Here is a 21,002-nt window from a genome sequence, read left to right as displayed (position 1 = left end):
AGACCTGGTTGAGCTGCACTAGAGAAGGCAACGAGTGTTATCACTATGTCGGAGGCACACTAGCTTTCCCAAGGCAGATGAACTTAGAGTGGTTACAATCATCTGGGTTTAAATCACGCTCAAATTGATTTGATTTTGACTCAATATTTACACTGAAGCTCGCAGCAGGCGGCTATGGTAAGGGGCATGACATTTCCCGCCCAGGCGCCGAGTGGAGCCAATCACAACACACACTGTTCCAGCTAACCAATCACAGCACATTTCGTATTTCAGAAGGCAGGCCTTCATTTGATACAGGAACTATTCCAGCTGTTCATGCCAGACTGGGGAGAGAGGTGTTGTAATAATGTAAAATATGTGAAAAATAATATGTTTTTTGAACAACCTAGTATGAGAGCCTGTTCTATTACACCCCCAAAACAAAATCAAGACTTTGTAAAAGAGCATAATAGGACCCCTTTAAAGAAACCTGAGAGATTTCTTTCCCTCCAATAAAAATTAATTCCACCAAAACTTCAAAATGTTCATAAATGCATTGTAAAAGTCATTCATATGAATAGATCAAACCGCGCTGGTTCTTACGTGTCAAGCAAACACGTTTAAGCTTCCATATTCCATATTAGATGCGTTCTATGTATATGCATTAATCAATGTTAATACTCTTATTAAAACTCGAGCAAAAGTCTTATGGGTTTTGAATGACATGAGGGTGTGTAAATGATGACAGAATTTTCATTTTTGGGTCAAGAAAGAGTAATTTTCTTCATTAACAGACTATCGTTTAACTCAGTTCACATTCCAATAGTTTGCACTTACTTGGTATACATATATGGCAAGCGTGGCACAATACGCAAACCTGTCCCCACTGGCAGCACACACATCTTTGTTCCAGGGCTGGCATCCAGCGGCCAACAGGCCAACCTGCTTCACCTGAGACATCTTTACCTGGGCAAAGAGATGCAAGTAACACCACTGAGAATCTGAGACATGTCCATTGATCTCAGCAATCATATAAAAAACACAGGTTAAAGTTAGTGACTCCAAAATAGTTGATTCTGAATAACCCTAACCCTCTTGCTCTGGCCAAAATCGCTCACTTGTTCACTCATTCTCTAATCCCTATATAGTGCATGACAGTTGAGTGCACTATAGGCTATATCAGCAAAGAGTAAACAAAATGAAGTGAGGGATGCATACACTGATGTAATAGAAAGCTGAAACTGTAGCAACAACATTCTCATATACTTTAATCCTATTTTGCACTGTAATTATACATACTGTACCTCTGTGCTAGCTTACATCATGTTCAAATAACTCAATCTTCTGGTGATGTATGCCAGACTTCTTCTTCTTTAGACCTAATAATACCAGACCTCACTCAGTTGCTTCTAAGCTCCATTTGGGCCCATTCATGTTAAGTAAAAACAGTTCAACTTTCAAATGCATGTCTCAAGACACCTGCATTCTGTTCCATTGAGCTGCGTCTAGATGTTAGAACACATCTTGTGTCAGCGGCCCATTACGATGACACTGACAGAAACAACCTTCATCACCGTCTCTGTCATTTCACTCTCTCTCTTCTTTACATCTGAAGGTAGGGTTGCCACCTTCAGCGAGGCAAAATAAGGGACACTCATTCATGACCCCCACCCCCCCCCACCCCAAAAAGAAACCAAGGACACAAATAATCAGTGAGGAACTCATAGCACAACAATAAACCATGAGAAAACATGTTCAAGTATGTAAACTTGCAGCAGAACACATTAATATTGTTATTTTAAATTTGCTTATAATTATTTATTATTATTATTAATCTCAGTTCTGCAGGTGTTACGGATGGGATGATTTTTTTTTAAAATTATTATTATTAATATGAATTTGCTTGAATTAGGACTACATTATTATGTAATTATTTGTCATATTTTTATCTAAACAATTTAGCATTTTTAAACTTTTTAAAATGCCAAATTGTTTATGACATATATGATTACTATTAGCTATATATTTATGATTAATATCAATAATAAATTAATAAATAGGGCCCAACATTAATTATAATATATTAATTTATCTGTCTAATCATGTCTACAAATATAATAATTATGTCTACAAAGCTCTGATAATGTATGGAATATAATATTAACAGACTAATAAAACAATAGGCCTATACCTTTAGAAGCACACATGTGTCTGTCACTTTAAAGGTATGGTTCACACAAAAATGAAATTAGTCATAATGTACCCAGGTTGTTCTAAACCTGCATAAAGTTTTTTCTTCTGCTGAACACAAAAGAAGATACTTTGAAGAATGTGTCTCAACTAAACAGATGATGGTTGTAACTTCCATAGTAAGGTTAAAAAAAAAAATACATCAGAGTCATTGGGGACCAGAAACTGTTTGGTTACCCACATTATTTAAAGTATCTAATTTTATGTTTAACAGAAGAAAGAAATTATTACAGGTTTAGAACAATTTGTTCTAAAGCCGCTTCAATAGTGTGTGCGACTGTTGCCCACTGCACAAGTGCATGTGTATGTAGAAATGGAGGTAGAGGAAGAGAGAAAGAGAACATGCTCATTGACTGGTGCAGGCTGCTCATGTGGGAGAGGTGGCTGGAGACGAGAGCAATGGAACAGCTCCGGCCGGTAGCCAGGCAACACCAAGATCCCTTCATTTAAACTCCCTCACTTACCCCCTCCCCGACATATGCATAACCACGAAACTCTCACCCCTGCGCAGCCTTCAAGAATGTGTTTATTCTTCATTTTGCTCATCATGATTAACATGCACATATAAACTGTCTACCATGACACACACAGGTGCATCTCAATAAATTAGAATGTCATGGAAAAGTTCATTTATTTCAGTAATTCAACTCAAATTGTGAAACTTGTGTATTCAATAAATTCAGTGAACACAGACTGAAGTAAGTCTTTGGTTCTTTTAATTGTGATGATTTTGGCTCACATTTAACAAAAACCCACCAATTCACTATCTCATCAAATTAGAATATGGTGACATGCCGATCAGCTAATCAACTCAAAACACCTGCAAAGGTTTCCTGAGCCTTTAAAATGGTCTCTCAGTTTGGTTCACTAGGCTACACAATCATGGGGAAGACTGCTGATCTGACAGTTGTCCAGAAGACAATCATTGACACCCTTCACAAGGAGGGTAAGCCACAAACATTCATTGCCAAAGAAGCTGGCTGTTCACAGAGTGTTGTATCCAAGCATGTTAAAAGAAAGTTGAGTGGAAGGAAAAAGTGTGGAAGAAAAAGATGCACAACCAACCGAGAGAACCGCAGCCTTATGAGGATTGTCAAGCAAAATCGATTCAAGAATTTGAGTGAACTTCACAAGAAATGGACTGAGGCTGGGGTCAAGGCATCAAGAGTCACCACACACGGACGTGTCAAGGAATTTGGCTACAGTTGTCGTATTCCTCTTGTTAAGCCACTCCTGAACCACAGACAATGTCAGAGGTGTCTTACCTGTGCTAAGAAGAAGAAGAACTGGACTGTTGCCCAGTGGTCCAAAGTCCTCTTTTCAGATGAGAGTTAGTTTTGTATTTCATTTGGAATCCAAGGTCCTAGAGTCTGGATGAAGGGTGGGGAAGCTCATAGCCCAAGCTGCTTGAAGTCCAGTGTTAAGTTTCCACAGTCTGTGATGATTTGGGGTGCAATTTCATCTGCTGGTGTTGGTCCATTGTGTTTTTTGAAAACCAAAGTCACTGCACCCGTTTACCATGAAATTTTGGAGCACTTCATGCTTACTTCTGCTGACCAGCTTTCTGGAGATGCTGATTTCATTTTCCAGCAGGATTTGGCACCTGCCCAGACTGCCAAAAGCACCAAAAGTTGGTTAAATGACCATGGTGTGGGTGTGCTTGACTGGCCACCAAACTCACCAGACCTGAACCCCATAGAGAATCTATGAGGTATTGTCAAGAGGAAAATGAGAAACAAGAGACCAAAAAATGCAGATGAGCTGAAGGCCACTGTCAAAGAAACCTGGGCTTCCATACCACCTCAGCAGTGCCACACAAACTGATCACCTCCATGCCAAGCTGAATTGAGGCAGTAATTAAAGCAAAAGGAGCCCCTACCAAGTATTGAGTACATGTACAGTAAATGAACATACTTTCCAGAAGGCCAACAATTCACTAAAAATGTTTATTTTTATTGGTCTTATGAAGTATTCTAATTTGTTGTGATAGTGAATGGGTGGGTTTTTGTTAAATGTGAGCCAAAATCATCACAATTAAAAGAACCAAAGATTTAAACTACTTTTAATTTATTTAATACCCAAGTTCCACAATTTGAGCTGAATTACTGAAATGAACTTTTCCACGACATTCTAATTTATTGAGAAGCACCTGTACACACAACACATGCACACACTGACACAGCCCACACTGCATACACAGCAGGGCATTTTGTCCAAAATGATATAAAAAGCCCAATTTAAACCATTTTAAAGGACTTTCATTTAAACCATCTTACAAATGCAAAAAAAAAAAAAAAAAAAATTGTAAATGCCAAAATGGCCTCCTAAGTGGCTTGTTTACACAGGCACGACATATATTTCCTTCATGTGCTACAGGAAATTTCCTGATTCCCAATTCTGAAGTCGTAAATGCAAAAAGTCAAGTGCTTTGCTATCACAAAAGTGTAGCTTCCTGTATGTTGTCAAACATACATAAGCCACTCTAGTTTACACTCTTACTGCACTAGATAGGCAGCTTGCTGACAATTCTGGAATCAAATACATGTTATTTATGCTGTGTATAAAACATACAATATGCATACAGTATATTGGTTATTTATATATGTAAAATGCAAGACTTTAACGTCAAGACAAGGCTATGTAGCTGTTGTGGTAAAAAAATTATAAAAATACCAGTCACTACAGCAATTGTGCTCCACTCTACCATGCTTAAAGTTTATAGCCTGCCCAAGTTCTCCAAGTTTCCCAGTTGTTAATATGACTTTAGAGGCCATTCATGTCCAATGTCTAGGAAACTATGATTAATTCAGATAGCTTGTGAAGGCAGCAATAAAGAGATGTCTGTGAGACAGAAGATCAAATAGTGGGTGATCTCTGAGAAATGTGTGTTTTTTATGAGTCCGACCTCAGGCCTCCAAATGCCACAGAGATCGTGATCAGCAGAAGTTTGGCTCTGTTGGTGATGTCACCCCCTCAACACCTCCTACCCCTTCGGCTGGGCTGCGGGGGAGAGCGTGAGTGAAATGCAGACAGACCAAAACACACACGGAGGGAGAGTGAGAGATTGGACAATCATGAAATGGTTTCCTTGGTGATGAAGACTTTAACTCCAAGTGGCAGTTGAGATGGAGTGGCAGGAGCTCTGCTGGAGAGGGCTAGAGTGCTGGCCAGCATCAAACATCCTACACCTGGGTATAACACATGCACCTAATCAATGTACATCCTATGTTTGCTCCTACACCACATAAGCTTGTCGTGTTGGCTCACACACTTCTGTGAGTAACTTCTGTGAGTCACACATGGCCCATTCATCTACGCTGAGAAACAATTAAAACATCATAAGCATTTTAAATATATATATATTCTAGACGATGTTCTGACATAATATTACACAAAAGTAAAGTCCTTGATTGCCAAATGGCAATTTCTTTCCCAGACAATGTATTTCCATACAAATAGCACTGAACTGAGATCTGTAATAACATTTGCATAAATTAGATAGCTCGGTAAGTACCCCTCTTTCATCACGAACGTAAGAAAATACCTACATGCGTATCTTTGTTTACTACTGCCTGAGTACAAATCCAAAAAGATCAGGGCACATGTAAGAACTGGAACTGAACAAACAGCCTATTGCATAAATGAAGCAAACATAGCTTTTTTTTTTTTTTTAAATAAAGCACTGGAGCCTATTCTCTGAAGAATTTAATTTCTATGATATTGGGACAATACTGTGACCACAGAAATCACATTGCATGCCACAGATAGCCATTAATTCAATGTGAGACTGACACAGATACTTCCATTACCCTACCCTCATATAAATCTATGAATAGACCAGAATGTCCAGGCTATTATTGTGTGATAGTAAAACAAAGAACTCAAAAACTATGTCTGTAGGTTAGAGATTGTTACTATCGCCCCAGCTACAGATCCATTTGTTAGAATGAAAACACTTTGTCCAGAGAAGACAGTTGCTGCTGTATGGTTTAATTTCCATACAGAAACGATATCAAGTGTATTGTATTAGATATACATAAACATACATATTTGTATGGGCTAGATATATATGCTATGAAATTGTTCCAATGTTTAATAGGTTTCATATATATGTTTAACTTTTGATATATGACAATGTTCTTCATTTTTGGAAATTATATATATATATATATATATATATATATATATATATATATATATATATATATATATATAGGTCAAAGAGGAAAAGGGTGTTTCAAGCATCAAAACAATAAAAGTACAATGCAGCTCTAAGTTTTGTTTTTTCCCCATACATTAGAATGTGTCCTGTTTAAGTTTATATTTTTCTGAACAAAAAATTATTATTATCATGCATTTTTTATTGTTTTACAGAAGACAAGCACTAAAATGTCATTCAGTGTAATAATATTTATATACCAAAATATCTTGTTAAGCATATTTAAAACATGAATCATTTGATGACATATTAAAAGACTCTATTTAAGCGTCACAGTGCAGCCCTCAAATATCAATAAAATTAAATTTTTAAATCTTTATACTTTGCTAATGTCCTTTAAACCATTTGCCAGCAAGAAGTTTTTGTAAGGAAGTGAAAATCATTTAAAATATATTAAAACTTAGTATGATCATATATTCTTATTTGTATTTTAATAAGTACAGGTCAGAATAAGTTTTTCATTTTTACATAAATATATGTTACACTGAATGACCATGGTTTGTTACTCTGAATGATGATTTGCCAGAAAGAGAGTTTGAACATTGAACACAAAGAACATTGCCATTGTTCCCATAACTGAAATATTTTTAGTATTAATCTGTGTCATTAAATGAGTTTTAATAATAATCCTGAGTAAATTACTGCAGAAACAGATGCTGAAATATAATAAGCATTTTCCTGATGCTCCTCTGCCATGCTTGCTTAACTTGTCACTTTGTTTCCGATTTGCGCGGCCTCAAAAATTCCAGCTTGCAGCCACATTTATTAATACTTTCTGTTTGTAAACATAAATGACATTATCAGGATGAGTATTTGGGGTGGGCCTCAATGATCTCTCTTAAACTACTGACATACTGTTGTGAGGGGGTCTCTCTGCCCAGAATTATTGGCAAGCTATTATTCCAACAATTACAATTAAGTACGGTAAGGATAAAGAAAAAGAAAAGAAAGAAAAAAAACCCTTCTGTATAAAAGAATAGCAGATTCCACAGCATAACTAATGATAACTGCACAGAGAAACAATATTGTTGGAATCTCTTTTATATTGTTGGATTTAAATTTTTTTTCTTCAGGCTGATGAATGACGAAAACACTGACAGCCAATTAGAATTCAATCAACTTTAAAACAGCTCGAGCATTTAAAGTGGCAGACAAAAATTCTGCAGCACATGCTTAGAATGAACAGTGCTATTGTTCATCAGTGTGGAGGCTAACATAGTTACTGTTATAGTTATTTTAAAGATATTGTTCTTGGTGTGAACAGGCTTTAAGAGTGCCACCCAAGCTACTGGGTCCACACTTAGTTTATTAGTTTTTGGCTTTTTACAGTGCCTCTGTTCATGGGTTTCTATAATTAATCAATAATCAAATTAAACTATACCAAAATGCATTTAAATATGAATATTTATTAAATTAGATGCTAAAATTGTTATTTACACAGTGTTACTGTCATTCAGTGTAATTGATGACACTGTGGTGTAACAGAGAATGCATTACACTGCATGACAAAACCATTACCCTAAATGACGAAACTTCTACTTCAGCTAATATTGCAGTCAATCAAATGGCCACTTACTTCAAACAGTGGACTTGACCAGTAAAGTTAATCACAATTATTCACAAAATTTACTTGTTTTTCCAAAAAATCTAACATTAAAAGTGTTTTTTGGCATTTCACTAAATGACGTGTTTTTGTAACCTATGTTACCACACCATGAAAAGGTGAAATTATCAAGTATTTAAAAGCAACAAACTCACTTTTCTGCAGCACCACATGGTCTTCCAGGTGCCATTTAATAATATCACACACTACCGAATGACTACCAGTTTTTATATGATTTCAGAATAACTTCTTGTTCCTGTTACACTGAATGATCTCTGAGTTAAACTGCATTTTCGGGACAAAAGGCCCTAAATACTTTGATGCAGACACCAAAATGGTGAAGTCTCGTCTTTGACCCCCCCATATAAATATATAAATATATATATATATATATATATATATATATATATATATATATATATATATATATATATATATATATATAAAATACATTTGCTTACTGAGCTATAAGTATATGTTTATATATCATGAAAATATAAAGGTAGCCAGGGTGGTTAAAGGCCCACAGGAGAATATTGTGATACAGTGTAAATACAAGGGCAATAATGATATCGATATACAAAATTTTGATAAAACTGGATATTTTAAGCAACATTCATGTACATACTAGATAAGCAAATGGCAGCAAACGTTGGCTTAGGGAGGTGGGTGAGGTGATGTTGGATTGGTATAATCTAACTCAAAGGGCACATTATCTTGTCTCCTCCAAATATGGGGAAATAAATGTGCGACAATCACCTTTAACAAAGTGAAAATTTGAAGTCTCCAAATATATGTGAATGTTTCAATGATGCTCATTAGATACATACTGTAAAACTTTTATAGTTTAGTGTATGTTCTAGTTTAAATAGCATTCAGAAGGTTGCAGATTTATGTAACTAATGAGATTCCCTGAAATTGTTTGTTTTGTTAAAACAAGCTTTAAGATGTTGGCCGCAATGTTAGATCAGATACAGCAACAAACAGGTGTTTAGGAAAGTAGCGAATTTTTTTTTATTATTTATTTTTTTTGCTATTGAGTGTTTTATCAAAAAAAAAAATAACATCAAAAGGGCCTATAGTCCTGCTGTACCCAATCATCAAAAGATGAATAGCAGCCATGTCTCTCACTGTCAGCAGCACCAAAACAATAGCACCAAGGCTTTTCATAAAACAGCACTTACAGCTGAAGCTCATTTCTTTCTTGAGTAAACTTTACAGCAATGAATTAGTTTACATTTAGTAGATAAATAAATCAAGAAATGCATAATGCTCTAAGAAAGTGATCATATTAAATTATGTTTTAAGAATGTACAATTTGGGGGTGAAACATCTTTCACTCAAAAATTGTTAGTAAATTTCACAAATAATTACAAAGAAATGTCAAGTAACACTGAATTGAATGTTACATTTTCAAAATAGAAAAACTGAAATAGCATTTTCTTGTAAAACAATCTTTGTTTTATTTGCAACTTGTAACTTTTTTTTGGAGTATCAACAATGCAAAGTTACTGTTTCGCAGCTGTTTGTCTTATATATCCCAACCATTATTACAACTGATTTACTCTTGAATTTACTGTATTTATTTATTTATATTTATTCATTTATTTTTGTGCAAGAATATTAGCCACACAAATACAGACCCAATACATAGAGATATTTTCCCCCGAACTGAAAGTGTTAACATGTTAACTACAAACACGACATTAACAGAGAATTTATTTATTTTTTTCTCTGTATTGACAGCCCTAACCATTTTACTTTTAAGTCATACTTTTTGTTTTACATGATTTAATTAAGCAAAACTAAATCAATGTCATGCTACTGCAATGAGAAACTTACTACATTGAACACTGGCACACAATCCCACTCTCTCTACATGGGGCCTAAAGAGGATAAAAAAGATTGACAAAGAAAGAAACATTGGGCATTCTGCATATCTCTTTCCCCTCACTCCACATTATAAAAGGTTGGTGTGTTTTTGTTTTTTGTTTTTTTAAATGCACTCTGAACAACACCATCTGGCCTGTTTTCTCTTTATAATCAAATACTCATCACCCTAACCACGTGCACATCTTCAATTACTTAATCAGTAAATCTTTTCCTCTAATCACCTCATAGAGACTAGGATATAAGATTCCCAAGGACAGTGTAAACTCCCCAGAATCTGACTGTGATTGCATCAAGCAGATCTCCTACGATATAACAAAGAGTGCACACTTTAGCACCTTTAATAAAGTGACTCAACAAAACTACCAATTCAGCACACACAGCCTATGCCAAAAACCAAACGTAAATAGGCATGCTAACTATTCTAACATGAATCGTGCATGAGGTCTCATAACGTGTTCCACAAGTGAGCCAACGTGTCAAGTGGATGCGTGTCCAATTTTACCTGAAGCTGGCCATTAGTCCTGCTTGTCTATGCGTCTTGGCAAGAGAAAGGTGATTATGTATCTTATTTCTCACTGTGTCTAATCTGCCCAATGTCTCCTCAGATGCTCATAAGCATAATGCATGAAGCATAATGAAATCTGTGAAGAGGCACTAATAGCGCATCTGGTGCATTCCCTCAAATGACAGCTCCTCTGGAGTTCTTCCAAATTACCTTCAGAAAAGTTAAAACACAGACAGTACAATACATAATCAGAATACTACTGCCTTTTCAGCACTGTAACCGCAAAATCGCTGTAAATGTATTTCAGCAGGAACCCTCTCAAAAAGGACATGAAACACAATTATATGTTCTTTACAGTGCTATTGTTTTTTTTCTTCTTCTAGCTTTCTTTCTGTCTTTTTTTTTCTCAGCAACAATTATGGACAATGCTGATTACGGACCGGTCCGTATAAGCAGGGTTGGCAAAGTAGTTTTTTAATAAGCTGCGCATGCATCCAAACGTCTCGTTTTGTGGAAAATAAGCGAAAATACTCGAATCTTGCGTTGAGAACAGAGGTGAAACGTAAGCATAGATGATGAAGATCGCTTACCTCTCTCTATGTCAGTGGACAGCGACCTGGTGCTGAGATTAGGTATATCGCTGACGGACAAACACTTGGTTTATGTAGTTTGTTAACGCTGCCTCCGATTCATTGCGACGATTGGTCAAGTCGAAGCATGACGTCAGACGCTGTCCCTGTTTCTGAACGCTGATTGGTCAGTTGCCTGATCAATCAACGCAAATCCTAAACCAAATCCATGTAATCTTCAATCTGGGAGGTGCTCAGGTGCCTGTGCTTTCTTGTATTTGTAGTCCAAACGGTTGGCCACTTCTCGTTGAAAACAACAACAACAAAGGAATTGTTGCAGTTTTGTGTAATTTGGCAATCGTTCATTCAAAGTGATTGCATGTGGCTAGCGTATCCGACTGTGAAGGCTGCGTAAGGGAGATAATATGATGCATTATTTATCCGCCAGTCTTTTCTCACAGAGATTGAGTTTCATTAGTGGACTTTCACCCCTCGCTTGCTGCACATGGCAATTATAACACATAACGGTAATAAACCATAAACCATAAAGGCGTGTCATCGTTATTTACTTTAGATAAGAAAGGATTATTCGTTTATTTAGAGTAGCTATAGCCTATAACATGGAGAGTGCAACTCCTGTATTGTACCAGCAGAGAGCACTGCTAACCTTACTCATATCATTTTGCGAACCATTGCACTCCATAGAAGGGTGTGTTGAGAGTAAATACTGAAAAAGAAGCAGATATTGTCGAAAAAAAATAAAAACATTTGTAATGGCTTCCCACGGACATGCAAAAACAAAAAAATATCACCTGGAAAATTTGTAAAAAATAAAATAAAAAAATCATAGAAATGGCATGAAAATTTATATAGTAAATATTTTCAAGTTATCCCCAGCTCTATATATTTAATCGACCAGACAAGAGCATGTTACCACGACAAAACGTGAATATGGAACTACACAGAGAAATAAACAAATTAATTAAAAATTAACTTTCTTGTAGTTTCTTTGTAGTAGTTATCTCTAATGCACGAATATGTAGCCTATTTGTATTTATTTATTTATAAGGTTTTTGTAGGTTTCGCCTTCAAAGGAATCAACAGAAAAATTAAATTTTTATATGTTTTATATTATTATACAATTATAATCTATTAGTAATCTAATATAACTAAGAGTCAAACCATAATATAATAAAAAAACAATCTCAGTTCTTAAATAGAACAAATAATGATATAGGCCTACGTTTTGAGAATTTAAGTTCATGAGGTTTATCAAACAACTTGCCATTGATAAGTTTTCCCCGCCCGTCAGTGATTGTGACGTCACCTCATCAAATATACTGACGGCTGCGCTACAAGCGCTCAGTGTCAAACTCTTCAGCTGAGGACTTTTACCGCATTGTCAAGCTCTTAGTCTCAAACATGGGTAAGTTATTGCTTTGTCGTTTTAAATGAGGTCGGGAAGACGACTTCGAAAAGTTGCCGAGATGAACCGAGGTGTGTGAAGTGCAAGTAAGACCACTCAGTAGGGGGAATGACAGAATGTTAATTTCTGCTGCTTTTACACATGTAAGTGATTGAACTGTTTTGATTCGACAAGTTGCCACTTACTGAGAAAAAAGTGCTGAAAGTGTTTATAAAGCAAACTTAAATATATTAAGTAGCTCACAGAAATGTAGTGACTGTAAGAATTTACATTTGCAACATGTAGGTAAATTATTAAAATTTTATGATCAGTCTTTCTTTCACAAAAGATGTTTGGAAGAATGACAATTTAAGTCACCATAATGCATCTTTGCTCCATACATTGAAAGTAAATGGTGACTGTCATCATAACATCTCCTGTTGTGCTCCACAGTAGGCAAATAAATAAATACATAAGTGGGGTTGAAACAAGAAGTAAATGATGATATAATTTTCTTTTTAGGTAAGATAGATAAAGCAGCTTTGTTAGGAAGATCATGTAAGGATTGTCTCCCTTTCAGTTTGCAGTGGAGTATGTAAGCAATGTATCTGGTATACTGTATGTAAGCAAACATGCCTTTCTCTATTGATACCGATTTAAGTAGGCTAGAAAGTTGCCCAAGCTCATAATCAGATTACTGTGATTGTACCTGGTACAGATAAAGAGATCCAACTGTACCTTTTAATGTTTTGAGTTTGCAGCAACATATTACAAACTACTTCCAAAGACAAGTGTTCTCAACTCTTTATCCGTGACAAGACACAATTGTGACCTAAACAATATGTATTCCAGTGGGAAACCTGAGGTCCCCATATCCTGTTGCTGTTTTTTTCCCCCTTCAGACACTATGCAAACATGACAGAGGAATAGGCTTATTATTGTCAGGAAAACGCATCAAAAATACAGGAAACGTTCACATCAGCCATGGAACAGTTGAAAGTAGAGGTGCAAAAGTTCATGGTTATCTCACTAATCAAATGCACCTTGTGTGTAATGTAGAGCACTACTGACCACCTGCTGCAGAATCAATCATAGCTCTTTAAAACCATTAGACCTGCTTCAGAGCACAAATTGAATGGATTCTTTCTAGTCACAAAACAGTTTGTTCTTATTATGTGTATTTATTTGATATGGGTCTTTGCATCTGAAAGGCACTGCTGTTCTGGGGTTGTCACTCCATGTTCTGTTTACCAGTTATAGTTGGAATATGAAAAATGACAACATTCGTTTATGCTGAAGAAAGACAGACTTTGTTGAAGCTCTCATTCATGGTGCCTGCTGATGGCCTGTCCCCTGTGTGTTCTGTCTAATATATGCACGGAGTCACATGAGGGATAAATAGCCACATTATGTCTCTCTGTTAGCCGCCTCCAAACATTCTCCTCTTGTGTGGGGGGCCTTTGATAATCCTGACAAGCGCCTCTGTTTTTGTGAGATTGCCCTCCCCCACCACTGCCCTGATCTCACTCTTCTTTCACTGGCTGTCGATTGGTCTAATGAGCAGAACATGGGTTTGGGTTTATGGGGTTCATGGAATTAAAACTGGAATGCTGTGTCCTAGGCTGCAGCCATGTCCTACTACAAATGTCCATTTAAAAGGTCAGCCAGTGCCTTAGGCGTGTGTATGTGTTTCTGTGTGAGGGTACAAGTGCAGTGTGTGCCACTGCCACACCAATATCTGTATTTTTGCCCACATGGGTATGAGGTGGAAGCTCCATATGTTGTGAACATATATCGTCTGCATGACGCAGCTGTTCAGTTGCTTTTGGCGAAACACTGAAACAGTGTTGTGACGATAGTGGGGGAATAATATTCATTCAAATAATAGATTCAAAAATACATTAACAGTTCATACAGCGACTTGAATACATATTTTCTCAATGAAAATAAGCCTCATTAAAAAATGAAAGGAAAATCTTAAATAGTTTGTCATAGTCTTTTATTATTATTTCTTAGGGGGATAGTAAAAAAAAAAAAAAAAAAAAAAAAAAAAAAAAAACCGGGGAAATATTATACTGAAACTGCTTCACTGCTTCCTAATTGATATTTGAAAAATGTTTGTCAACCAGATCAAACTTATATGTTGCAAACAGCATGCAGAATAAATAAATAAATAAATAAACCAACCAACCAAACAAACAAACAAACATAAAACCAGGAAATTATTTATTTGGGAAAGGACCCCAGCAAACCCTCATGACTGTTTTTCAAGAGACTCCCCTAAAGCTTAAAGTCTGCGTTAACTGGAAGTTCTGATTAAAGATTACCATGACAGTTTTTTCCCTCCAGTGATTAAATTGCACTTTAATTGTTCACCTCAAGACTAGCAATGTGCACTTACAAATTATACAAAGTCAATTTTGCTTTCATGAGGACTTTCATGAGGATTTAATGATAAAAGTAATATTTAAGATGTAAGGAAAATATAAAATTAATTTTTACTTCATGTGGTTACACCACACAACATTTTATTCTTTATTTTCTTTTTTGCAGACATACATGTAATTTCCCCAAATTTATAGGAGCACATGAACAGAAACCGTTGATCTATGTACATAATTTAACTCAGATGGCACAATGTATATTCATTCAACTGGCATTCTGTTTATTAGTGATGCTTAAAGGCCCGTTCACTCCAAAAACGATAACCATAAAGTTTTAAAAAAATTATCTAACTATAGGAACAACCATAACAATAACAACAACAACAACACAGAGGAACAATATCCTTAGAATCACTTTTTTTGAGAACTTTTTCTGTTCAGGTAATAAATGGTAAAACATTGGCTTTCAGTCAAAATTTTAAAGTATGTGCTGTGAGAATGTGCAGATGTGCACAATAAACATACACTATCATTGTAATATAGATAGTTACACTAATATAGTTACCATGTAGTTTTTTTTATTGGTGTGAACGGGCCTTAAGACCTGGTAAATCCATTGTTCCATATATGGTAAGTGACTTTTGGATATGGTTGTCCTTTTTTCCACCATTTCCTTTATATGGAATGACAAAGTGAAAATTTCAAAAACAGACAATATATTCTCAAAGCTGGCCAAACCTGCAAAAACTGGCTTGTATCCTACATATTTTCCTTTCTTTATTCTCTTCTGAGACATGTCATTTAACATTTCCAAAAGAATAATAAACAGTCCTCAGAAGAGTTCAGTTAGGTTTGAACCATCTTCATATTTCCCTATTTTCATTCCCCCTTCTGAGACTATTTTCATTTATTCTGGTAGAAAGCAAATCTGCTGGTTTATGCAATCACAGCAGTGGATCTTGAGGCTGTGAGTGATTTCTCTAGTGTGGTAAGAACCTTCCTCTTGAAATCTGCCCACTGGTATTCTAAGAGGAAACTCTGGATTTTTTATGTCCCTAAGCAGTTTTAAAACAACATGATCTCAGGCCACAAATAGAAAATTAGGGAATGTGTTTGATACACTGTTAATAAAAAGCATGGTTACTAGTTCAGACTTGCAAATTAATTTGGCTGTTTATTGTGTCCTAATAGCCATATTTCTTCCAAATCCATCACTTCGGAGGAGAACATTAGATAAAAAGATGTACTTTAGACACTTATACAACTACGTTAGTGTCTAAACCATTAAAATATTAGGAGAAATATCATGGCCTGCGGTGAATTCCCACTGTCTGTCAGTCTAGTTATGCAAAGCCTTTAGTGGAAACTAGACCCTGGAGCAGTATCAACTGCTGATGGGAAAAACTGACATCTTTGCTGGGAGCGCATAAGTCTTTTGCTCAGCAGTATTTTTGTTAGTCTGCTTACTGATTTTAGTCTACAACCAGAATAAATCATCTTTTAATTAGATGAAGATTGTTTTTAAGGCAACTATTTTGCATTGTGCACAGTTTAGTCCATTGAATTGTTTCCTTTTATTGTATCATATTGTTCCATGTAGCCTCTATTTCTTCTTGATATTTCTAATCTTAAAGGCTTTGGGTGTAGCCAAGTCCACTGTGACCAGGGCTGTATTCAGTCCCCTGTGGAATCCATGCAATGTGACGCAACCAACCTGACCTTTCAGTACAATAGCTACTGTAGCAACGCTCAGGGTCAGTTAAGTAACAAACACAACAGCACATGTCAAAACAAAAGCTTCACATCTCGGATCAGTGTTTGAATCGGTCCTCAAATAAACAGTTATTCTTTAGTCTGTTATTTTTGAGTCTTATGTGTATTTAACATTTAACTTTCATTCAACATATTCTACATTCTTAATGTACATACTGTATATCATATTCTACATTGAAATTCAGAAAAAAAAAAAATCAGATTATTTACTGACCCTTTTGTTGGTCATAACCTGTATGTACCTTTTTATTTTTATTTTTCATTGGAACGGAAGTAGAATTTTACAAAGGAGAATTTGAAATTAGATTTTGAAGAGTCTTCCTTAAAGAGCTGATTGGCCGCATGATTGGCCCAGACCGGCAGTCTGCCGATTCTGAGCTGGTCCGTTTTGATGTCACACCTATGCTCACATCCACATGTAATCATGTCTTCGGTGTGGAAATTCTTCACTGTGAGTGAAAAAGACACAATGTTCGCAATCTATAATACTGTAGGGCCAAAGTAAACCTTGGGGGAACCACAGTGCTTTATTAAAGGCCCTTGCACAGAGTTTCCTCTGAAATTTTCGCACGTTAAAAAATAAATACAATCTCACGTTGTGTCAATCACATTTACACATTGCCTCTGAAACTTTTGTCGTTTTTTGCATCCGTAGCAAGCAATTTGAGAGGTGTTTTGACAATTCAGAGCCACCGTACAGGTAAATGCCAAAATCCAGAATGGAAGTTGATCCACTTCTTCTCACTGCCCAAAGCACTGTATAGGTCCTTGCACACTGAGTTCACAAAAAATGGTGGTCTTCTTTTTAATATGTGGCTCCAGTATCGCTAGCAAAGCATCAAACTGAGCCACTGACATCCTGAAGTAAACTTTGAATCGCCCGGGATAATCCTGCAATCTCCTTGGATTGGATGATGGATCCAATATTTTCTGTTTCTTTTTCTCTTTTTTAAGAAGAGAGAGGACAACAAAATCATTTTAACTGCCAACCAAGAAGGAGGTACGTGTGTGGTCAGAGGGGGCTCAGTCTGCCCTTAAAGATTGATTTGACACAACAGACTGGGACACCTTTAAAGAAGCAGCAACTTTCAACAACCACACAGACAGAGGAATATACTGAAGCTGTTAGTGCTTACATCCCAAAGTGCACTGATGACGTCACACACAGGAAAACCATCAGTGTTTGGGCTAACCAGAAACCATGGCTGACAGGAGAAGTTCACAAGCTTCTGAGGGCTCGGGACGCAGCCTTTAGAGCTGGTGACACTGCAGGCCTAGCAACAGCGAGAGCCAACATGTCCCGTGGAATCAGGGAAGCAAAACAACAATACAGATAAAAAATATCTGGACATTTCAGCAACACCAGAGACACAGTCTCTGGCAAGGCATCCAAACTCTAACAAACTATAAAGCCCTACCACCGACCTGTGACAGTGACATATCCCTGATTAACTGCCTCAATGGATTATTTGTCTGATCTGAGACCCAAAACAACACACAGGCACAGAACATCCCACCTTTCCCAATTGAGCAGGCTGTGTGTCTGACCCCAGACAGCATGAGAAACACCCTTCTGAGGATCAGCCCACGCAAGGCAGCCGGACCAGACAACATACCTGGTTGGGTTCAAAGGGATTGTGCCAAAGAACTCAAGGATGAATTAACTGATATTTTTAACATCTTGCTGAGTCAAACAGTCGTCCCCAAGTGTTTCAAGGCCACCACAATAATTCCAGTCCCAAAGAATCCGCTCCCATCCAGCCATAATGACTACCGGCCCATTGGACTGACCCCCATCATTATGAAGTGCTTTGAGCGACTGGTCATGCAGCACATAAAATCCATTGTTCCTTCCTCTCTCCCACGACCCATTCCAATTTGCATACAGAACCAACAGGTTCATGAAAGATGCCATCTCAGCTGCTCTCCATCCAGCCCTTACAAACCTGGACTCCAAAGCCTCCTATGTGCGAATGCTTTTCTTGGATTTTAATTCAGCATTTAACACAATCATCCCACAGCAGCTAATAAACAAACTGAGACGCTTGGGACTCAACTCCCCTCTCTGTAACTAGGTGTTGCACTTCCTATCAGAGAGACCACAAAATGTATGGGTCGGCGGAAAAGAAAGACCATCATTTTAAACACAGGGGCACAACAAGGGTGTGTACTTAGCCCGCTGCTCTTCACCCTGTTGACCCACGATTGTGTACCCAGTCACAGTACCAACCACATCATCAAGTTTGCGGACGACATGACTGTAGTGGGTCTCATAACCAACAACAATGAGGCCAACTACAGGAGCGAATGAGCCAACTGGTCCAGTGGTGTGATGACAACAATCTCTTCCTCAATGTGGGGAAAACAAAAGAACTTGTCATTGACTTCAGAAGAAGAACCTCCACAGCACCCTCCACTAACCATCATTGGTGCCGTATTGGACAGGGTGAGCAGCATCAAGTTCCTAGGGGTGCATATCTCTGAGGACCTCTCCTGGATGACAAACACCACATTGCTGGCCAAGAAGGCTCAGTCATGCCTCTACTTCCTCCGGAAATTAAAGAAATCAGGAGTCCCAAATCCCATCATGTGTTTCTTCTACCGGGGCACCATTGAAAGCATCCTCAACAGCTGCATCACAGTGTGGTACGGAATGCAGCACTGCATCCTGTCGAAAGACCCTGGAATGCATATTGAATGCAGCCACCTAGATCATTTGTTTCTCTCTGCCCTCCCTTATGGACCACTTCCTCACTAGCTGAGCCATCAGCATCACTGCTGATAGTTTACACCAGTTAAGCCTCCATTTCAGCCTTCTGCCCTCATGGAGAAGGTACTGGAGCGTTCAGGCTCACTCCACCAGGTTTTCAAACAGCTGAACTCTGTCCATTACCCCCCCTCCACCTACTCCTGAACTTTAAAAAAAATCTACAGTTCACCCCACATTTCTTTCATTGCACACAGGACACTTTATACTCTCTGCACTTTACACTTTACAGTATTTTTTGCACTAATGTCATACTGCTGCTATCTGTCTTGTAGCTTACAAACGCCTTTATACTCAGAACTTCAAAATGTTAACATATTTTGGATGTATATTTGCACTTTACAAATTGTTTACATATATTTGGCTGTATATTATATATTAACATAGTTCAGTCTTTACATTTACTCAGAAAGTTTTACAAGATTTATTTACTCGGTCTATACCTATATATATACAGTGGTGTGAAAAAGTGTTGGCCCCCTTCCTGATTTCTTATTTTTTTGCATGTTTGTCACACTTTAATGTTTCAGATCATCAACATTTTTTAATATTAGTCAAAGATAACACAAGTAAACACAACATGCAGTTTTTAAATGAAGGTTTTTATTGTTAAGGGAAAACAAAATCTAAAACTACATGGCCCTGTGTGAAGAAGTGTTTGTTCCCCGTTAAAACTGTGGTTTATCACACCTGAGTTTAATTTCTCTAGCCACACCCAGGCCTGATTACTTCCACACCTGTTTGCAATCAAGAAATCTCTTAAATAGGAGACTGCCTGACAAAGTGAAGTACACCAAAAGATCCTCAAAAGCTAGACATCATGCCGAGATTCAAAGAAATTCAGAAAAAAATAAGAAAGTAACTGAGATATATCAGTCTGGAAAAGGTTGTAAAGCCATTTCTAAAGCTTTGGGACTCCAGCGAACCACAGTGAGAGCCATTATTCACAAATGGCAAAAACATGGAACAGTGGAGAACTTTCTCAGGAGTGGCCAGCTGACCAAAATTACCCCAAGAGCACAGCGATGACTCATCCAAGAGGTCACAGAAGACCCCGCAACAACATCCAAAGAACTGCAGGCCTCAGTTGCCTCAGTTAAGGTCAGTGTTCATGACTCCACCATAAGAAAGAGACTGGGCAAAAATGGTCTGCATGGCAAAGTTCTAAGACAAAAAACGCTGCTGAGCAAAAAGAACATAAAGGCTCATCTCAGTTTTGCCAGAAAACATCTTGATGATCCCCAAGACTTTTGGGAAAATACTCTGTGGACTGACAAAACAAAAATGTAACTTTTTGGAAGGTGTGTGTCCCATTACGTCTGGCATAAAAGTAACACCGCATTTCAGAAACAGAACATCATACCAACAGTAAAATATAGTGGCGGTAGTGTGATGGCCTGGGGCTGTTTTGCTGCTTCAGGACCTGGAAGAATTGCTGTGATAAATGGAATCATGAATTCTGCTGTTTACCAAAAAATCCTGAAGGAGAATGTCCGGCCATCTGTTTGTGACCTCAAGCTAAAGAGAACTTGGGTTCGGCAGTAGAACAATGATCCAAAACACACCAGCAAGTCCTCCTCTGAATGGCTGAAGAAAAACAAAATGAAGACTTTGGAGTGGCCTAGTCAAAGTCCTAGCCTGAATCCTACTGATAT

At 37.3% G+C, this 21,002-nt stretch overlaps 2 protein-coding genes across 7 annotated transcripts in view; one reads left to right on the top strand and one right to left on the bottom strand.

Annotated features, from left to right (window-relative positions):
• Window positions 1-11,132, bottom strand: part of LOC109061937 (WD repeat-containing protein 17-like) — a 29,760-nt gene extending 18,628 nt beyond the window's left edge. For 4 of the 6 annotated variants that reach the window (XR_006160278.1, XM_042758550.1, XM_042758565.1 and 1 more), the window contains exons 1-2: window positions 11,040-11,132; window positions 817-945 (exon numbers count right to left, since the gene is read on the bottom strand). Coding sequence is in view for 5 of the 6 variants with exons in the window: in XM_042758550.1 (XP_042614484.1) it covers window positions 817-939 (123 nt within the window). In the remaining variant the exon portion in view is untranslated. The other 2 variants (XM_042758559.1, XM_042758576.1) reach the window with 2 other exon arrangements.
• Window positions 11,133-12,327: 1,195 nt separating this feature from the next.
• The window catches only part of LOC109055831 (neuronal membrane glycoprotein M6-a), a 46,027-nt gene continuing 37,352 nt past the window's right edge, over window positions 12,328-21,002 (top strand). Inside the window, exon 1 of the mRNA XM_042758528.1 lies at window positions 12,328-12,444. Within this exon, the coding sequence (XP_042614462.1) occupies window positions 12,441-12,444 (4 nt within the window). The 5' untranslated portion in view covers window positions 12,328-12,440. The remainder of the gene's footprint in view (window positions 12,445-21,002) is intronic.

The sequence above is a fragment of the Cyprinus carpio genome, chromosome A1, assembly GCF_018340385.1.
Source record: "Cyprinus carpio isolate SPL01 chromosome A1, ASM1834038v1, whole genome shotgun sequence".
Lineage (NCBI taxonomy): Eukaryota > Metazoa > Chordata > Actinopteri > Cypriniformes > Cyprinidae > Cyprinus > Cyprinus carpio.
The sequence above is the reverse complement of the archived record's forward strand: the minus strand, read 5'-3'. Positions and strand labels throughout refer to the sequence as shown.